The 17,209-nt window shown below is 26.9% G+C and overlaps 1 protein-coding gene across 1 annotated transcript; it reads left to right on the top strand.

Annotated features, from left to right (window-relative positions):
* Positions 1-10,079: 10,079 nt before the first annotated feature.
* LOC115704057 (probable phytol kinase 1, chloroplastic) lies at positions 10,080-13,173 on the top strand. Its single transcript, XM_030631279.2, has 6 exons — positions 10,080-10,634; positions 11,783-11,850; positions 11,969-12,100; positions 12,184-12,299; positions 12,389-12,503; positions 12,794-13,173. The coding sequence occupies exons 1-6, from the start codon at positions 10,317-10,319 to the stop codon at positions 12,978-12,980; spliced, it is 936 nt and encodes a 311-aa protein (XP_030487139.2). The 5' UTR covers positions 10,080-10,316; the 3' UTR covers positions 12,981-13,173.
* Positions 13,174-17,209: the final 4,036 nt, after the last annotated feature.

The raw sequence follows: 17,209 nt of genomic DNA, 5'->3' as shown, positions 1-17,209 counted from the left end.
TGGCAATATTAATACTCAAATTTTTTGTGGGATATTATTTGAGGAAGTAAGTGTGAGGTCTCATTTTGGTCTTAGAAAAATTAAGGTGTTTTTAGGTGATTTGAGCCAAAAATGACTTCTCTTAACCACCTTCACCTAAGCCTTACATTACAAGCTCGAAAAAGTCCTTTTGATCTTTGGTTTGTGTTTGTCTACATTAGTGGAGAGAGAGATGAAAAACAAACCTATGAGACTTTTTCACTTTAGAGATTTTGTGCTTAATTCATATTTACATAAATTGATCTAAATTGCAAGTAATATTTTGATAAAAGGCATTTCACACACACACACTTGGAGTATCAAAAATTGGAATGAAACTTGTTCTTGAATTTTTCACAATCATTGGATAATCTTTTTATTTTTCTCTAAGCTATGTTCACTAATCAATCTTTAAGGAAAATTCAAAGATCACCAACTTTAGTATCATATTGCCTCTTGTTTTATTTTCTTTATTTTTCTTTTTGCTTGAGGACAAGCAAAGTTTTAAGTTTGGGGTGTGATAACTCTATGAAAATAGAGTTATTTATATCTTTTTGGGCATTAAATTAGCTTTGTTCTCAAGTATTTTTAGTTTATTTTAGTGACTTTTATTTGGTTTTATTTAGTTATGCATAAATAGTAATTTTAGTATTTTTCAATTAATTTTGTAATATTTTATCAATTTTATTTAGTTTCCCATTTTATAAGTTTTAATCTCAATGTTTTGTTTTTATTTTGTAGAAAGTTTAAATGTGTATTTTGGGCTTGTCACATTAGTTCAAATGAAGAGTATTAATGTTCATGGATGGACTCACTAATGACCACCAATATTTGATGTAAAGTGAAATGGACTAAAAGCCCAAACATTTTACACTTGAGTGGCTATATTTATTGGGCTTTAAATGAAAGTCAAAAGAAAGAAAGATTGGGCCTTTAATAAAAAAAAAAGAAAGAAAGAGAAAAGAAAATCAAGTGAGGGCTTGATTTGAAAAAAAAAATAGAAATGAAAAAAAAAGACATTATATATATGGTGAATTACAAAGGCAGAGAGGCGTGGGTGATTGAAAAAAGAAGGAGGGGCGGCAGTGCTACTCCAGGACGCCACTCAAAGCAAGAAAAAGAAAAGGAAAATGAAGAAAAAAAGAAAAAGAAAAAGAAAAAAAAAAGAAAAAGAGAGAGAGAGTTTTATTTAGGGTTTTAATTTAGCATTTTTATTTTGAGATTGGCAAAAATCAAGAGGAAGAAGAAGAGGAAATAGGAGGAGAAACTTAGAGTCTTGTGGCAACTCCAAATGGGTTTTATTTCTATCTTTCTCTCTTTTTCAACTTTGTAATTTTTGCACAATTTAGTATGAACTAATTTTTCTTTTTACTAGAATTATTTTGTTGGCTGAAAATTGTGATTTAATATTTTGTTGCTATGTTTAGTAAATTGGTTTTGTTCATTCAAGAGTGTTTATTGTGCAATTGCTTACTTTTGCTTGATCACCATTAGTAAGTAGTAGCTAATCTTGATTTTGGAAAAAATAGGGTTAGTGGAATTGCTTGAATGATGCATGAATATCAACTTGAAAAAGTGTGATTTGTAAATAGCATAGGAATGTGTTATTTACCTTGTATGACTTGAAGGAATTGTGCTTAAATTGGTATTCTTAAAATTAATTGGGCATAGGAATATGTTAATTAATTAGAGAATTAAACCATAAACACTTTGAAAAAAGGATTATGACATTTTAAATTCCTAGTTGACATTATCAACTTACAACAATACTCATTAGCACCATTATATCAACTTTGCATTTTTTAGGTCAATCTAATAGTTCTAGCTTGTTTTATTCATAATTTGTGTTTGTTAATTTTTTTTTTTTACATATTCTCATCACTTTATTTTATTTTATTTTATTTTTTTTGTTGAAACCAATTTGTGAGTAATTAGTTTTATAAATCAATTTCCAATTTTCAATCCCTGTGGAGACGATACTCGATTTATCACTTTATTACTTGTTACGATTGCGTACACTTGCGTATACGATTGCGTACATATGAAATCTTATAAAACAAAAATTGCCTGTGGGCTAAATTTTTAATTTAATAAGATTAGATTTAAATGTAGATTATGATAGATTTACACAATTTATGAAAAACTTAAAGTTTAATATTTCTATCTCAATGAAAGGTATGAAACACTTAATTATTTATAAATGTTTCAAAATTTTATACTTTATAATAAAATTATTAAATTAAATCTACATAATTTCCTGTGGGATAAATTAAGAGAATTTAATTTAACATATTAATTATGTATAATAAAATCCCTGTAGGGTAAGATTATTATGTTCACATAATTCATGTCCATTATGTGATCTTGATCCACATAATATATATAATTTTATATAATTAAGGATGATGTGACTACTCTCTAATTATTTAAAATTATGTGGTTCGCTAGACACCAAAGTATAAATTAAAATTTTACTAAATCCAAAATTGCTTGTGGGCTAAATTTTAAATTTAATAAAATTAGATGAACCTTATGATAGATTTAATTAAACAATTAGTTTAGGAAAATTAAGGTTTATTATCTATCTTTAATTAAATTTGTGATAACACTATTAAATTAAATACCCATAACTCCCTGTGGGGTAAATTAAGTAAAATTAATTTAACATGTTATCCTAATTAATTATACAAATATAATAAAATCCATGTGGGGTAAAATTATTATACCTATATAATTAATTACAAGTTTTGTCCATTAAGGTGAATTTTAATTAATATAATTTTATATAATTAAAGATGCTGTGGCTACTTCCTAATTATATAAAATTATATTTTCACTTTGACATTAGGTATTGGGCTCTACCTAAAAGTAATTTCGTTGTTAACATAATAGACAATCACCGAAATTAGTGCTCCTAGTGTGGTCGTCCGAAGATCATTAAAAACCGTTCTAGATATGAGCATTTGTCCCAGGTTCATGTTTTCTTAGGTACCACAAAATTCCTTATATTTTATTCATTTTAGGAAAGTTTTATGAATATTTTATGAATAATTTTATGAAATTTTATGAAAATTAATGTGCTAAATAAAATATTCAATGAATATTTCTAAATATATCTAGCACTATAAAAAGAATTTATGTATAGCATTTAAATCATACAAATCAAAATTAATTGTATTAAAAATAAATTTGTCAAATAAATATAAATTAAAACAATTATTGTATGATAATAAATTAAATGCTTAATTCCATGATATGTAATTAATTATGCATTTATAACCATATAATATCTTAAATATTTGTACTAATAATTAATTTGTATAAATAAGGTAAATATACAAATTAGTACAATTAATTATATGAAATGAATTAAATGCAAAATTAAAAAATATACTTGCAGATTTTTTTCAACTTTTATTAATTTAAACAATAAATTACATAAATTTAGTAATAAATAATTAAATGCACAATTATTACATGCCTAAATAAATCATGTAATTAATTACCAATTTAAAACAAATTTCCATTTATAATTTATACTAAATAACATATTAATTCTAAATATATGTATTAAATTAAAAATGGAAATTGAATGAATGTAATTTATTGACTAAATTAACACAAAATAGGAAAATAATTAATATTCCAAATAAATAAAAATTGATAAAAATTTGAAATTTTCCCTTTTTTTTTTTTGAAAAACAACACCGATGACCAAAATTCATGAAACCAATTCCAAAATGATCTAAATGAATAAATTAAGAGATCCATATTGATTTCAAGCATCGAAAACACGCAAAATGTAGACTTTAATTTCATAAAATATTCTTTCGGGTCCGATCGTGTTCTTAAGAGAATTTTTCAGTTTTCAGATGGATTTTAAATCCTTTTCATTCATAAAATCGATCTAAAATATTATATGAATATAGTAATGAATAGAGGATTTGAAATAAATACCGAAAATGAAAACGGAAAAATTATAGACCGAAAAATAAAATTTTCATGTATATATATACTCGTATACAATGTATATATACTGCATAAAATCATCATTAATGTATGAAAGAGAGTATTACATACAATTTTATGCAATAAAAATATGAAAGCATTGAGTATTATATATAAACATATATACATGAAAATTATATGTATACACACAGTTTATGAACATAAATATAAATGTGTATATATATATGAACATATAGATTATGAAATATTAATATAAAAGTATATATATGAATATATATACGTAAATGAAAAGAAAATGTATATATTTTACAAAAATCAATACTGTATATGTATATATATACATATATACTTGCATATACACATTAAATCATATAAAATATCATAAAAATATATAAAAGAATATGATAATCAATTATATGGAAAGAAATCAATTAAAATGTATACTTAGAAATATATATATTATACGGTATAAATGAATGTATAATATATATATATATATGAACGTAAATATGAAGATAAATATATACATGTATATATAAAAAATAAATTGAATATGAATATATATAATCGGGATTATATAATATAAAAGTATATATAAAATATATATAATTTATATTATAAATGAAGTACCCCGTAAATGTATATATATATATATGAAACTCAAAAAAATCAAAGCAGAGATATATAATCTGCTCTGATACCAACTGTTAGACATTTATATGTATAAACTGAAATATATATGTTTATGTATAAAATGTGGAATTAAATCAAACATATATACACTATGAATAAGGATCGAAATACCTCCAGCCATTGATTCTTGAGCTTTAGTCCCACATAAGCTTTGATCTGCAAAGAAAACTGGTTGATGTGGGTAATCGGGCTTCCTCGCTCTCTCAACTCTCTTTAGATGGATTTTGCTGTTATGAACAGAATGAGTGAGGAGCTCGGGGACCGAGACCCTATATTTATAAGTGAGATACTCCATCAGTATCTGTGCTACATTAATTGTCAGAATATTTTGACAATTAATTCAGGAAATCAAATCGGGTAATGAATATAGAAATCTGACCATATATAGAATATTACATAATTGATTCTGTCCAGATTCAATGAATATAAAATATTCATTTATCAGAAAATCAATTATTTATTTATTTCCTTAAATAGAAATATATTTCCTTTAATATAAAAATATTCTTATATATTTGACATGAGAATCGGTTAGTATCTCCACTCTTCTGTTTCTCTCCACCTAGATCCATCGTTTTTTTCAACTTCATCTATCGTTCGTTCTGTTATCTTGAACAGGTTTGTATCACTATTAACTGTTCTAAAATTTACCTGCTTGTGAGAAGCGGGAAATATAAGGTTACTATATAGATACATATACATAGAGTATACTAGAGTATTTCTTTTACATCTTTAAAGTTCCTTTCCAGATGAAGATGTATTAAGCTCAGTCCACCATTTTCGGCCCAATTTTTTGGGTAGCTCCGAATGCTTGCCTTGTTATTATGATCCTAATGATTTTGACCATAGTTGCATGAGATGCACTTGAGGTGGATGATGAGAACTCTCAAAGAAATGTTTTGCAATATACCCTTTGTTAATTCTAATAACTTCAAAAGAATTGGCGTGGCTAATGAGTTCGCAGCTATTATGAAAGAGGTATTAATATTCAAACATTCACTATCTGAGTTGGTTATCCTCAATGTAAAAACTGATTGTTTTTTATTACCTTGTATTTAATAGATAAAAGTTTAGTGGACACAAGGTATTGTTGGTTATCAGAATACAGATTATGATTCTTTATGGTGAAACTTTAACTAATAACTTTTTCCCCTATTTTAAGATGATATTTTTTCATTCATTTTCGTTACATAATATTTTCTTTAAACTTTCTGAAACAAATATATTGATCCTTTTAATTTTCCCGAAACCAAAAGTAAATGTTAAAGTCATATGTTGTTATGACTTATCATAAATTATTTCATCACAGTAAGGATAATTACTATATGAGTATAAATAAATTGAGATAAACTTACTGTTTATTATTAATAACAATGTGTATATCATAGATTTATACACACAATTATGCCATTCTTAACAAATTTATTTTTATAATTAAAACAAATCGTTTAAAAATTACAATTAGTTACCGAATTCTTAAACAAAAACCACTAGAACTTAAATAAAACTAATATTTACGTGGCTCGCCACGTAATCTTCATCTAGTATATATATATATAGACTTAGTTATGCTCTTTCTATATATTTTTATTTAGTGATTATAGTAATGGTAGTATTGCTCATTTTTATCTTTTATGTTCATTTTTATTTATTTTTTGTTATATGATATATAGGTTTAGTCATGTTCTCCCAATGTATAAAAATTAATAAAAGTAATATTAATGTTTATTTCATTCACTATCACCACCATCTCCATCTCTATCTCTTTGTCATTATTTTTACTAAAAATATATAGAATTAGTCATGCACTGTCTATGCGTTACTATTTAGTAAAAATAATATTGATGTTTAGTTTTATGTTTAATCTTTTATTGCATTATTGCTTGATGTATAATGTCATTTCTAGGTTTTACATAAGATTAAATTATTTTTTTTATTTTCAAGAACTTGTATACTCAAAATATAATGAACTTTATATTATTTGTGCCAACTTTGTGAATCAAAGATACAAAATAGCTAAACAAGCATATGGAGGATTCTTGAAGTCTTTCTCTCTTTTACTATTGATTACACTTTTATTTGCTTTCTTTTAATATTTATTACCAAAACACAAAAAATTATCAAACTCATTTGTTACTATTGTTACTCTTTATTAACCTTTTATGTTTATTTTTCTACTAACACTTTTGTCTATAATTACCTCCCTGTGGAATCGACCACCCGATTTATACTACAACTACCGGTAGTGGAAGTCACATTTTGGGCGTTAAACAATGAGGGAGCAAATCTGAAAAAGTTTGGTGGGAATGGGGAGCAAATATGGAAAAGTTCAACTCAAAAATATATGTACCTAAGAAAAATTAAGGGTGCGTTTGATAATACATTTTAATTAGTTTTTTGTTTTTAAAATTAGAAAAGTAAAAATATTTTTTAAGACCATGTTCTATAAATCTGCTTTTACTTTTTATTTTTTTAATTAAAAATAAAAAAAAATCACTTTGAAAGTTTTTTTAAACAATTTTTTAATTAATATTTTAGATTTCAACCTCAACTTAGACCTTAGAAACTGAACTTGGACCATGCCCCAGACTTGTACCCGCCTTCGATCCCAATCTCGGACCTCACTTAAATAAAATCAGCAAATGAAAATGAAAATGAAATTTACAGAACACGTTTTTGTTTTTTGTTTTTAAAATTGAAAAACAGAAATGGATATAGAACACATTTTTGTTTTTCAAAAATAAAATTTTAAAACAAAAATTTTACTTTTATTTTTGTGATTAAAAAATTTTAAAAAAAGTAATACCAAACACCACCTAAGTATATATATTTTTTTATTATAATTTAATTTGATATTTTATATTGGTAATATTTTTTATTCACTTGAATTTTTACGGATTAGCAATATGGTAGTTAAAAGTCGTGTTAAGTGCTCAAAAATGTGTATTTATATATGTAAAATTATTATTTAAATTTTTAATAAAATTAATGTGATAGATTTTTCTCTAAAATATTTTTGTAAGAAAAATAATTTTGTGGCACATTTAAAAAAAATAAAAAAAAAAGAGCAAATGTAATTTTTAAAAGTAAATTAAAAAGATATTTTTAGGAGAAAAAAAATAAAATCTCAAACTTAAATTAACCCATAAAAGATAATGTCGGGTAACACAAGAAAATATTCTATTAGTGAAACATAAATTTAAAGGGGATTTTCATGTATATGGGAATTGAATGTATAGTTTACTCTTTTTTAGCATAAATAAATAATATCATGGGGTTAAGGATTTTTTTTTTATTATTACTATTTTACATTTATATAAGCTTTTTATGCCATATGTTTGTTAAAAAAAAGGGTAGAAATTTCATATTTATAAAATAATAATAAGATTTGCCAAAAAAGTCAACGGCGCTGGAAAATCGTCGAAAAAGTTAGTAGAATAGTCATCGTTGCCAAAAAAGTCACTGTCACTGGAAAACTCATCAGAAATAAATATCTCATATATAACTAAAAATAGAACCAGTTCTATGAATATATACTAATAACTTAAACTGGTTATAATTGAAATATAATAGGTTCTGTAACATAATAATTAAAAATAAATAACACAAAATAACTTAAACCAATTATAATTAAAATAGAATCAGTTCTATAACAGTGTTATAATGAATAAAAACAAATAACACGAAATAACTGAAACCGATTATAACTAAAATAGAACTAATTATATAATATAATGAATACAAATAAGTAACACGTAATAACTCAAGCCGATTACAATTAAAAAATAAAGTAAAAATCAGTTCCTAGAAATAAAAATGATTATAATTTTTTTTTTTAAAAAAATAAAGATCAATTCTAAAAAATATTGAGGCATAAAAATAAAAAGAATTGGTTTCATAACAAAATAAATAAACACAAATAATACACACAATAACTTAAATATAATATAAAGAAACATGTTATATTTATCAACTAGTTAAAAAATTTAAGATAAAAAAATTGATTTAGTAAAACAACTAAGATAAAAACTTACACACAAAAACTAGTCAAATAAAATAACTCAAACAAAAATATTTATTCAACATGCTCCAACCCACTAAATAGTTATCCTCATACCATATCTACCATAAAAATACTCATTTATTATGTTATATAACCGGTTTGAGTTATTTTGTGTTATTTGTTTTTATTTATTATAAAATTATTATAGAACCAGTTCCATTTTCCGGCGACACTAACTTTTTCGGCGTCGGTGACTTTTTCAGCAAAACTTATTATTATTATTTTACAAATATGAGATTTTCATCTTTTTTTTTTTTTACAAAAATATGGCATAAAATAATCATACAAATGTAAAAAATTAAAAAAAACCCATAACCCATGGTATTATTTATTTATGCCATAAAAATTAAACTTTTATAATTTTTCCATATATTGTGTAATTTTTACTAAATTTAATATAATATTACTTTTAATATTATTTTAAAAAAATAACTAATTAGTCACCTAATCTCTTTCTTTATATTTCTTATGCTATAAAAAATAGTTAATCATTTAATTAATAGGAATATTTGCAGCGAAACTTTCTTAATACTTGTAATTGTTACACATATAATCCTAATAAAAAATTAGCGGCAAAAGTACTTTATCTTACGACTTTGTTGCAATCGTATCTTTTTTTTATTGTTAATTTCCAATTAAGTCCGTTAAGTGTCAACTCTAAAACTCGTGGCGACGTAATTCTTTAACTTATTTAATACATAGTCCAATAATATGTTGCCATGTATTTTTGAATTGACACTTAATAGTCAAAAAAGAGTATGACTGTAACAAAATCGTAAAATAATTTACTTTTCTAATTTGAAAAAAAGGATTTTTATTTGCACCTCATAAAATTATAAATACACCATATTTTAATAATTTTTATTTTATATAAAATATATACATTTAATTAGTACTATTTTTTTTTAATTTTTTTCTTTATTTCTATATTTTTAAAAAATATACCTATAAAATAGAAATAAAATATTTTTTAAAATATTAAGGTAAAAAAAATTATATGAAATTTTATTAAAAAAAATTAAAAAAATCATACATGATTTTAAAAAAATATGAAAAAAAAAACCTAACTATTAATATTAAATGAAAATAATGTGAAAAAAAAATTCAAAAAAAAATTAAAAGTAATTTTTAAAAATTAATTTAAATTAATTATTTTGTAATATTAGGTGCAAATAAAATTTCTAAAAACAAACGTAACATGGTCAAAAGATACATTTCAATGATTTCATTAAAAAGAACAAAATAAGTTCCAAACGCGCGTCCTCTTTCCACCACAAGCAATTGGGGCCACGCGCATCACACCTTGTACTGACACTGAGAAACAATATATCAGAACATAAAGAAAAAAAAGGTAAAATAGAAAAGTTTTGAATTTGAGTTGGTTTGTGTAAATATTCTATTATTATACAACAACCACAAATGTTTTCAGTTACACACAAAAAAAAAAAAAAACTGATAAAACATTTTTACAATTTACAATGCGTTTTTGGAATGGACTCGACAATTTTTTTTGAATTGATAACTCACAGAGAAGAAGGTACCTGCTAAACTCACAGAGCATTGTTCTGCTACCATGACCCTCTTAACCTACACTCCACCATTAATCGTGCGCCAACCCCCCTTCCTCCGTACCTCCGCCGTCGAATTCCTTCGTACCCCGCCTTTTCCCGCCCTCCTCTCGCTGGAGCCTTCGTCCCCACTTCGCCTCCAGTTTCTCTACCGTGCTCCGAATGTTCCCCGACACGCTTCCTTCCCCGTGTGTCGCGGCCTACCGATTGTTGCCGGCGCTGATTTGACGCAGGACGCCGTAGCTGTGGCTGCAGTACTCGCCGGTGCGTACGGACTCGTATCTACCTTTGACAGTCTAACTGGGCGAAATCTCATTCAACAGGTCTTTCTCTCTCTCTCTCTCTGATTGATTGGTTCTGTTAACAGAACTCTGTATGAGATGATATCTGGCAAGGTTCTTTTTTGTTTTATGTATTTAGATTTTTAGCTCATAAATGTTCAATTATTAGTACGAAAAGCTTTGAAGATTCCATGAGCTGTGATGATGACTTGTGAGTATGGATGTTGCTAAAGTCCATTTTTTAAAGCGATATATTAGTAATGACGATGATGATGAAATATAGTTTCAGTCATGGACATTTGGCAAAATTTTATATTAAATTCCACTCTTTTGTTATCTTGCAAAATCAAAGTGAAACAGACTAAAATTGAAACAATTGATTAAAAGTTAGTATGAACTGTTTATTTTTAAGGTTTATTTCGATACTGTATTGTACAGTCATTTTGGACTTTCTCAATGAACAGTTTAAATAACAATACTAGTAAGTGGTAGACGGTAAAACCTTGCCGGTGCTTATGGGAAACTATCTATTGGTTGTTATTATTTTTCATAACCAATTAACCATGTAAAACTCAATTTGCACTTATTAAATTTACATAGGCAGGCATACAATTTTTCTTCTCTAATTCACACATATATAAAACCTTCTGTGTTTTAAAAGGGATAATTAGAGCTGAAAAAAGCTAATAGTGAGTGACAGCGGGTGGGAAGCCAAAAGACTAGCTTATGAGAGGAGGGTGCTCAAGTGGTTATCAAGCACTAACTGAACTAATCTCATACAGTCAATTAGTCACACTTAGTTTAGGTGAGATCCTAACAATACACCCCCTTTAGAGGGACATCGCTAGAGAGTGCTGATTTGCTCCAACCACTTGAGTAGAACACTGTTACATGACTAACCGATGAGAACAGGATGCCTAACTAAGTTATAAACCATCAACTAATGTCATACATATTGGATGTGTGATCCTAACACATACTTGGTATAAATAGGGTGAAAAATCTTAATTAATGCTTGTTGGTGTGATCTGATGTATTTTTCTTATAACATGAATGTGTTAGGTATTCAAAAATAAGTTACTGATCATGCAACTGCAATTGTTATAATATTAAAGTTTTAAATGATGTGTACATTAGTTCATGTTTAACTGTTTCTGACAATGCTTTTTATGTCTCAATAATTGTGGCAGAGTTTAAGCAGAAAACTAGTTCACATATTGTCCGGGTTGATGTTCATGGTTTCATGGCCAATTTTTAGGTACCCCTTTTCTTCTTGTTCAAAGATTCTGATATCATTAAACTTTTCTTTTGTGCTCTAATAATTTATATATCAGATGCCCTAACTACTTCAGTTGATGGCTTTGATGGTAGAATAGCACTTCAACCAGTGCTCGATACTTTGCTTCATTGGTTCCTATGGTGAATTGCTTAAGGCTTCTTGTCCATGGCTTTTCGTTGGTTGAAGATGATGGACTCATAAAATCTGTGACTCGACATGGAAACCCCGAGTAAACTTTCCTATGCTCATCATTGTTTTCTTCATATCGAAGACATTGTTAGGGGCTTAGCTTCAAGTTTTTCACACTTGCAGGGAGTTGCTTCGAGGTCCTTTGTACTATGTTATTGTGTTGATCTTATGTGCTCTTGTCTTTTGGCGAGAGTCTCCAGTAGCCGTGATCGCATTATCAATGATGTGTGGTGGGGATGGTAACTGTTCTAGCCTTCTTCCAATTCACTCTATTCCTTTTGCACTATGTACTTGGTCTTTTTCTATATAAATAACTTTGTGGTTTCAGGTGTTGCTGATATAATGGGCAGAAGGTTTGGGTCTGCAAAGATTCCTTACAACCCAGACAAGAGTTTGGTGGGTAGCATATCAATGTTCGTCTTTGGATTCCTGGTTTCTGTCGGGTGCACTTCTAAACTTTATTACTAATATCATTCCTTAGTAGTTAAAATACTTGAGGGATTAGCTGAGAGGCCAGTCCTGTGGTTTGCTCCCAGATGGTCTGAAACTCAGGCCCTGTTAAGTGGAAAAGGAAAGGAATCCATTTCCTTTATTTTCCTTAGTTTGGTTGGAACTTTATTCCATTGCATTCTTCCTTAAGTAAAAAAATCTTGTACCATTGCTGATTATACGAGTTTGGTAAAAGATCTAATACTGCATATCTTATAAGTGCAATTCTTTTTTTCTTTTGTAGGATGCTGTACTATTTCTCAGCTCTGGGGTATTTCAATTTGGATTGGCCCTCAACACTTCAAAGAGTGGCTCTGGTGTCTATGGTGGCAACAGTGGTTGAGTCTCTTCCAATTTCGAATGTAGTGGATGACAATCTATCTGTTCCATTAACGACCATGGTAGCAGCGTATTTAAGTTTCAATATTTAGCTGTGTTTACTGTTAATACTGCTTGTATTTAAGTTTCATGTACATATATAGATTTTCACCTCTTCATCATGGATGGGATGGGCCTTGTCTATAAACCACAAACAAACCATATGTATCCCTTCATGAATTAGTCAAACAAATTAAGATGCTGGCCTTAAAACATGAAATTGATCGGTTGATTTCAAAGCTGTAACTACGTGTCGTGCTAGCTCGATTTATATTTTTCAAGTTTTTTAAAGTACAGGTCGTACCGTACTGGGTCATAAAAAATATGGGCCTTGTTGTAACGTGTTATAAAAAAGAATAATTACATAAGACACTATTTTTTGTAAAATATTTACATTTTTACGTTCAAAGAATGTATTTTTATATATTTACGGTTTTTCAAAAATAACACGAAAATAACATAAAATTAACAAGAAAATTATATAAAAGTAACATAAAAATAACATCAAATAAAGATTACAACATAAAAAGACCGTATTTTCTGTAAATAAAATTAAAAAAATCGTAAAAATATTTAAAATTCCGTAAAGCCGTATTTTTGTAATTTTTTTGTTATTTTTATGTTTTTGTGAAATAATCCCTTATAAAAAAATATGAGTCATGTTGTGTCATGCAACAATTAAGCTCAGTAGTTTCGGTTTCGTGCTGTGATTGAATTTGTGTCGTGTTTTATGAGAGAAGGTTTCAACAACTTAAATTAATCAATTGTGCCTTTTGTTTAACATTTTCTCCAATCCAGCAAAGTCGGTAGTTTTTACATATTGGTAGTCTCAATAGTACAGCAACTACCTCACCTTCGTTAATGTTTGAGCTGAAGCTGACTTTTTCGACAGTCTCATTAATTGATATCTCATTTTGGTTGCCACATATTTCTGTTCTTAGTTTTAATTTGTACTATTTTCCTTCATAAATTCCAATAGTATTATTAATTACAGAAGTTCACTTATTTTTCCAGATTTGAAGCTATCGTTTGTTACTTTGTTTCATAAAGTAGCAAAGATTCCTGACCATAAGTTTAAACAAATTTGGGGTCACACGGGCCCAACAGTTAAAGTGGCACCTACTCTAATAAATACTATGTCTTGTGGTACATGTGGATTTCATGACTACATGAAAAGTAGTTTTTGAATATTTTTGTTCTAGAAAGGGGAAGTGGTGTTGAAAAGTAAGTATTATCAAGATTGAAAAATCAAATCCCTTACAAAACCAAATTCTAAGACATCCATATTAGGCTAATTAGTATTATTGGCCCCTCAATTTTTAATATTTACCAAATGTAATAATTTTTTTTTTTGAATTATTAAGAATATTTGATTTAATGATTTTAGTCTAATTTTATTAACGAAAGTTAACGGTGAATAAATGTTCAAGGAGTATAATTTTATATATATTAAAATTTGGAAAATACAATTTTGTAGATATTAAAGTTCAAGAGTATGATTTAGTACATAAATAATTATTTTATTAGTAAAATTAAATAAAATTAGACATAAATATTTAAATTCAACCTTCTCAATAATTTAAGAGAAGTTTTTAGTGATTTGAAAAATTTGTGTGATATAATTTGATACTTATCAAAATTGGCGAAATTCTAAATTAATCATCGTATAAATATATATGTGAGTTGACTATTGTTTACTTTCATATGAACTTTACATGAGTATAATTAAGGGACTACAATTAATGTATACCACATGCTATTTTTATGTAGTGCATGTTTTAGGTTATTCTTTCGTACACGACTTTCTACTTGTGTTTCTTTCAGTTGGACAGTAATTTTATTTTGAGAAAACAATAGACTACATCTTCATTAAAAAAAAAAAAAATACTATACGATTTAAAGTGAGGGGAATATATATATTTTTTTTAAGGTAAGGAGGCAAAAGTAAACTTAAAAAGAAAAAGAAAATAATACTGTTTATGAAAATTAAATCATTGACCTCTATTCTATATGTAATCCAATTTAACTATTATACTAAAGTTAATATTATGTCTATAAATATTTTTTTTTTTTACAAATATATGTCATAACTAATTAAATTATATTTATATTTTTTTCTCAATTTTTTTTTTCCAAAGAACGACTGTCTCATCTCGCCTATATGTGAATTCACTCCTAATACTACATGATACATGTTACTATATAGTGGAACTCTAAATTTGAAAACCGCCCTTGTAAAAATTATTATTATTTTACATTGTAATAGCATTGTTTTTCCATTTTTAAATACAATAATTATTCTATAATAATAGGTAATAAAAAAGTGATCATTTTATTTCAATATTTTAAAATGTAAAGAAGCAAAAAAATAAAGTAAAAATCATTTTATTTTTATTCAATTCTATTAAATTTAACGTTATTATTGGACGCCAACACCTTTTATAAATAACAGTTTATGATTGATTTATTTTAGCTTGTAGAAATTTCCTTTGACATAATATTGAAGTTAGAATCAAACGCATTGATTGACAACGTTGATATAGGCCACAGTAATTAATAGTTGAAAGTATTTGACATAAAAAACAAAAACCCAATTCTACTAATTTTAGTCAATTTTGAATTGGAATATTGGAATCTTAGTCGTGAAAGAGACTCCTTTATTCTCCCTTCCCAAATCATGACCCGGCCCACGAAGACAACGTATTATTTAATTTATTTACAAAGATGAAATTAATAATTGGAAATAAGAGTCTTACAGTTTTTGCCTTCTAGACCTTTAACTATTTTTATTTTTATTTTCTTATAGAGTGAATGACTGTTTCATTATTTCCTTTAACTGTCATTTAAAGAAATCTACTACTGATCTTTAGCAAAAATAAAGTATATAATATATAGGGAAAATTACATGTTGACACGTTTTTTTCCATTTAATTCTAATAATAACGTTACTTTTTAAATTTTTGGATATACCGTTATTTATACCGTTTTCTCATTTTAAACCATTTTTTTTGACTTGTTGGGCACGCTGAGTTGATGGGGTGACGTAAGTGTCTGCTGGAATAGATGGAGGTCATGTCCAACTGGGCGCGTGGGCACGTTTTTTAAGTTTTTGAATTGATTTTTTAAATTTTTACCCAAAAAGTGGTTTGTAAACCTACCAATAAAATTCTACAACATAATATTTTTTATTTACATCGTAAACCTACATAGTTTTTGTATACAATGAAATTCCTTGCTCATAAGTTTATTTGGCATATATGCGTATACTCATATATGCCTAATAAACTTATTAGTTTATTTTGAGATATTGAAGTATATTTTCATTCTTTGTTTACATAGTAGCATTTTCATATAGCCTATCATCGGATATGCTAATAAATTTATTAGTTTATTTTAGCATATTGAAACAAATTTTTATTTTTCTTTTCGTATATTGGAATCCTAATTCAGTTCATTTTTTATAGTCTACCATTATATATGTCAATAAACTTAGTAGATTCTATTTGTTGGAACAACAATTTATTTTTTATAATACATAGTAAACTATAATCAAACATACGTCAATAAACTTATTAGTTTATTTTGATGTCGAAGTTGACGTACTTCTTCTTCCTCGAAGCAACGATCTCTGGTTTTTGTTTTTTTTGTTGTTGTGATCAGCTGATAGGTTTATTGGTCGATTGAATTGTAGATCGATTTAGAGAGATGATGATTTGCTTGTTGTATACAACAACGTATTTGAGAGATATGATGATCGATTCTCCAATTTTCAGATCTGTCGAGGTCTCCGTCAATGGTGTTTCTTCGTTCAAGTTTGGTTTGGTTTCTTTCCGTTTGAATCAGGTTAACCACGCGCAGGGATGACCGAGAAAAGTGGAGTTGTGGGCGCGTCTCCTTCATCGCCGGTGGTTCCAAAATAATCCCGGCTAATAACGGTATGGTGATGACGTGTCACGGTATATGAATGGATTGTTTTTATATAACGTTGTTTTTGTAATATTAATGTATATAATGTATATATATAAAAATTTCCCTAATATATATATATATCACCTCACACATATTATAAGAATTACAGTGTATAATTGTTTAGAATACAGGGCAATAAAATGTATTTTGCTCGAAGTAATTAAATTAGATGGATGTACATCTTTAGAGGAAGCAAACTAAAATTTTCTTGAATCATGATAAGTGACAAAGCTAGAATTAATATTTATTAGAGGGGTGGCCAAACTTTTATTTTATTTATTTTATTTTTAATATAAAGACTAAATAATATAGT

This window comes from Cannabis sativa, chromosome 1, assembly GCF_029168945.1.
Source record: "Cannabis sativa cultivar Pink pepper isolate KNU-18-1 chromosome 1, ASM2916894v1, whole genome shotgun sequence".
Classification (NCBI taxonomy): Eukaryota; Viridiplantae; Streptophyta; class Magnoliopsida; order Rosales; family Cannabaceae; genus Cannabis; species Cannabis sativa.
The sequence above is the reverse complement of the archived record's forward strand: the minus strand, read 5'-3'. Positions and strand labels throughout refer to the sequence as shown.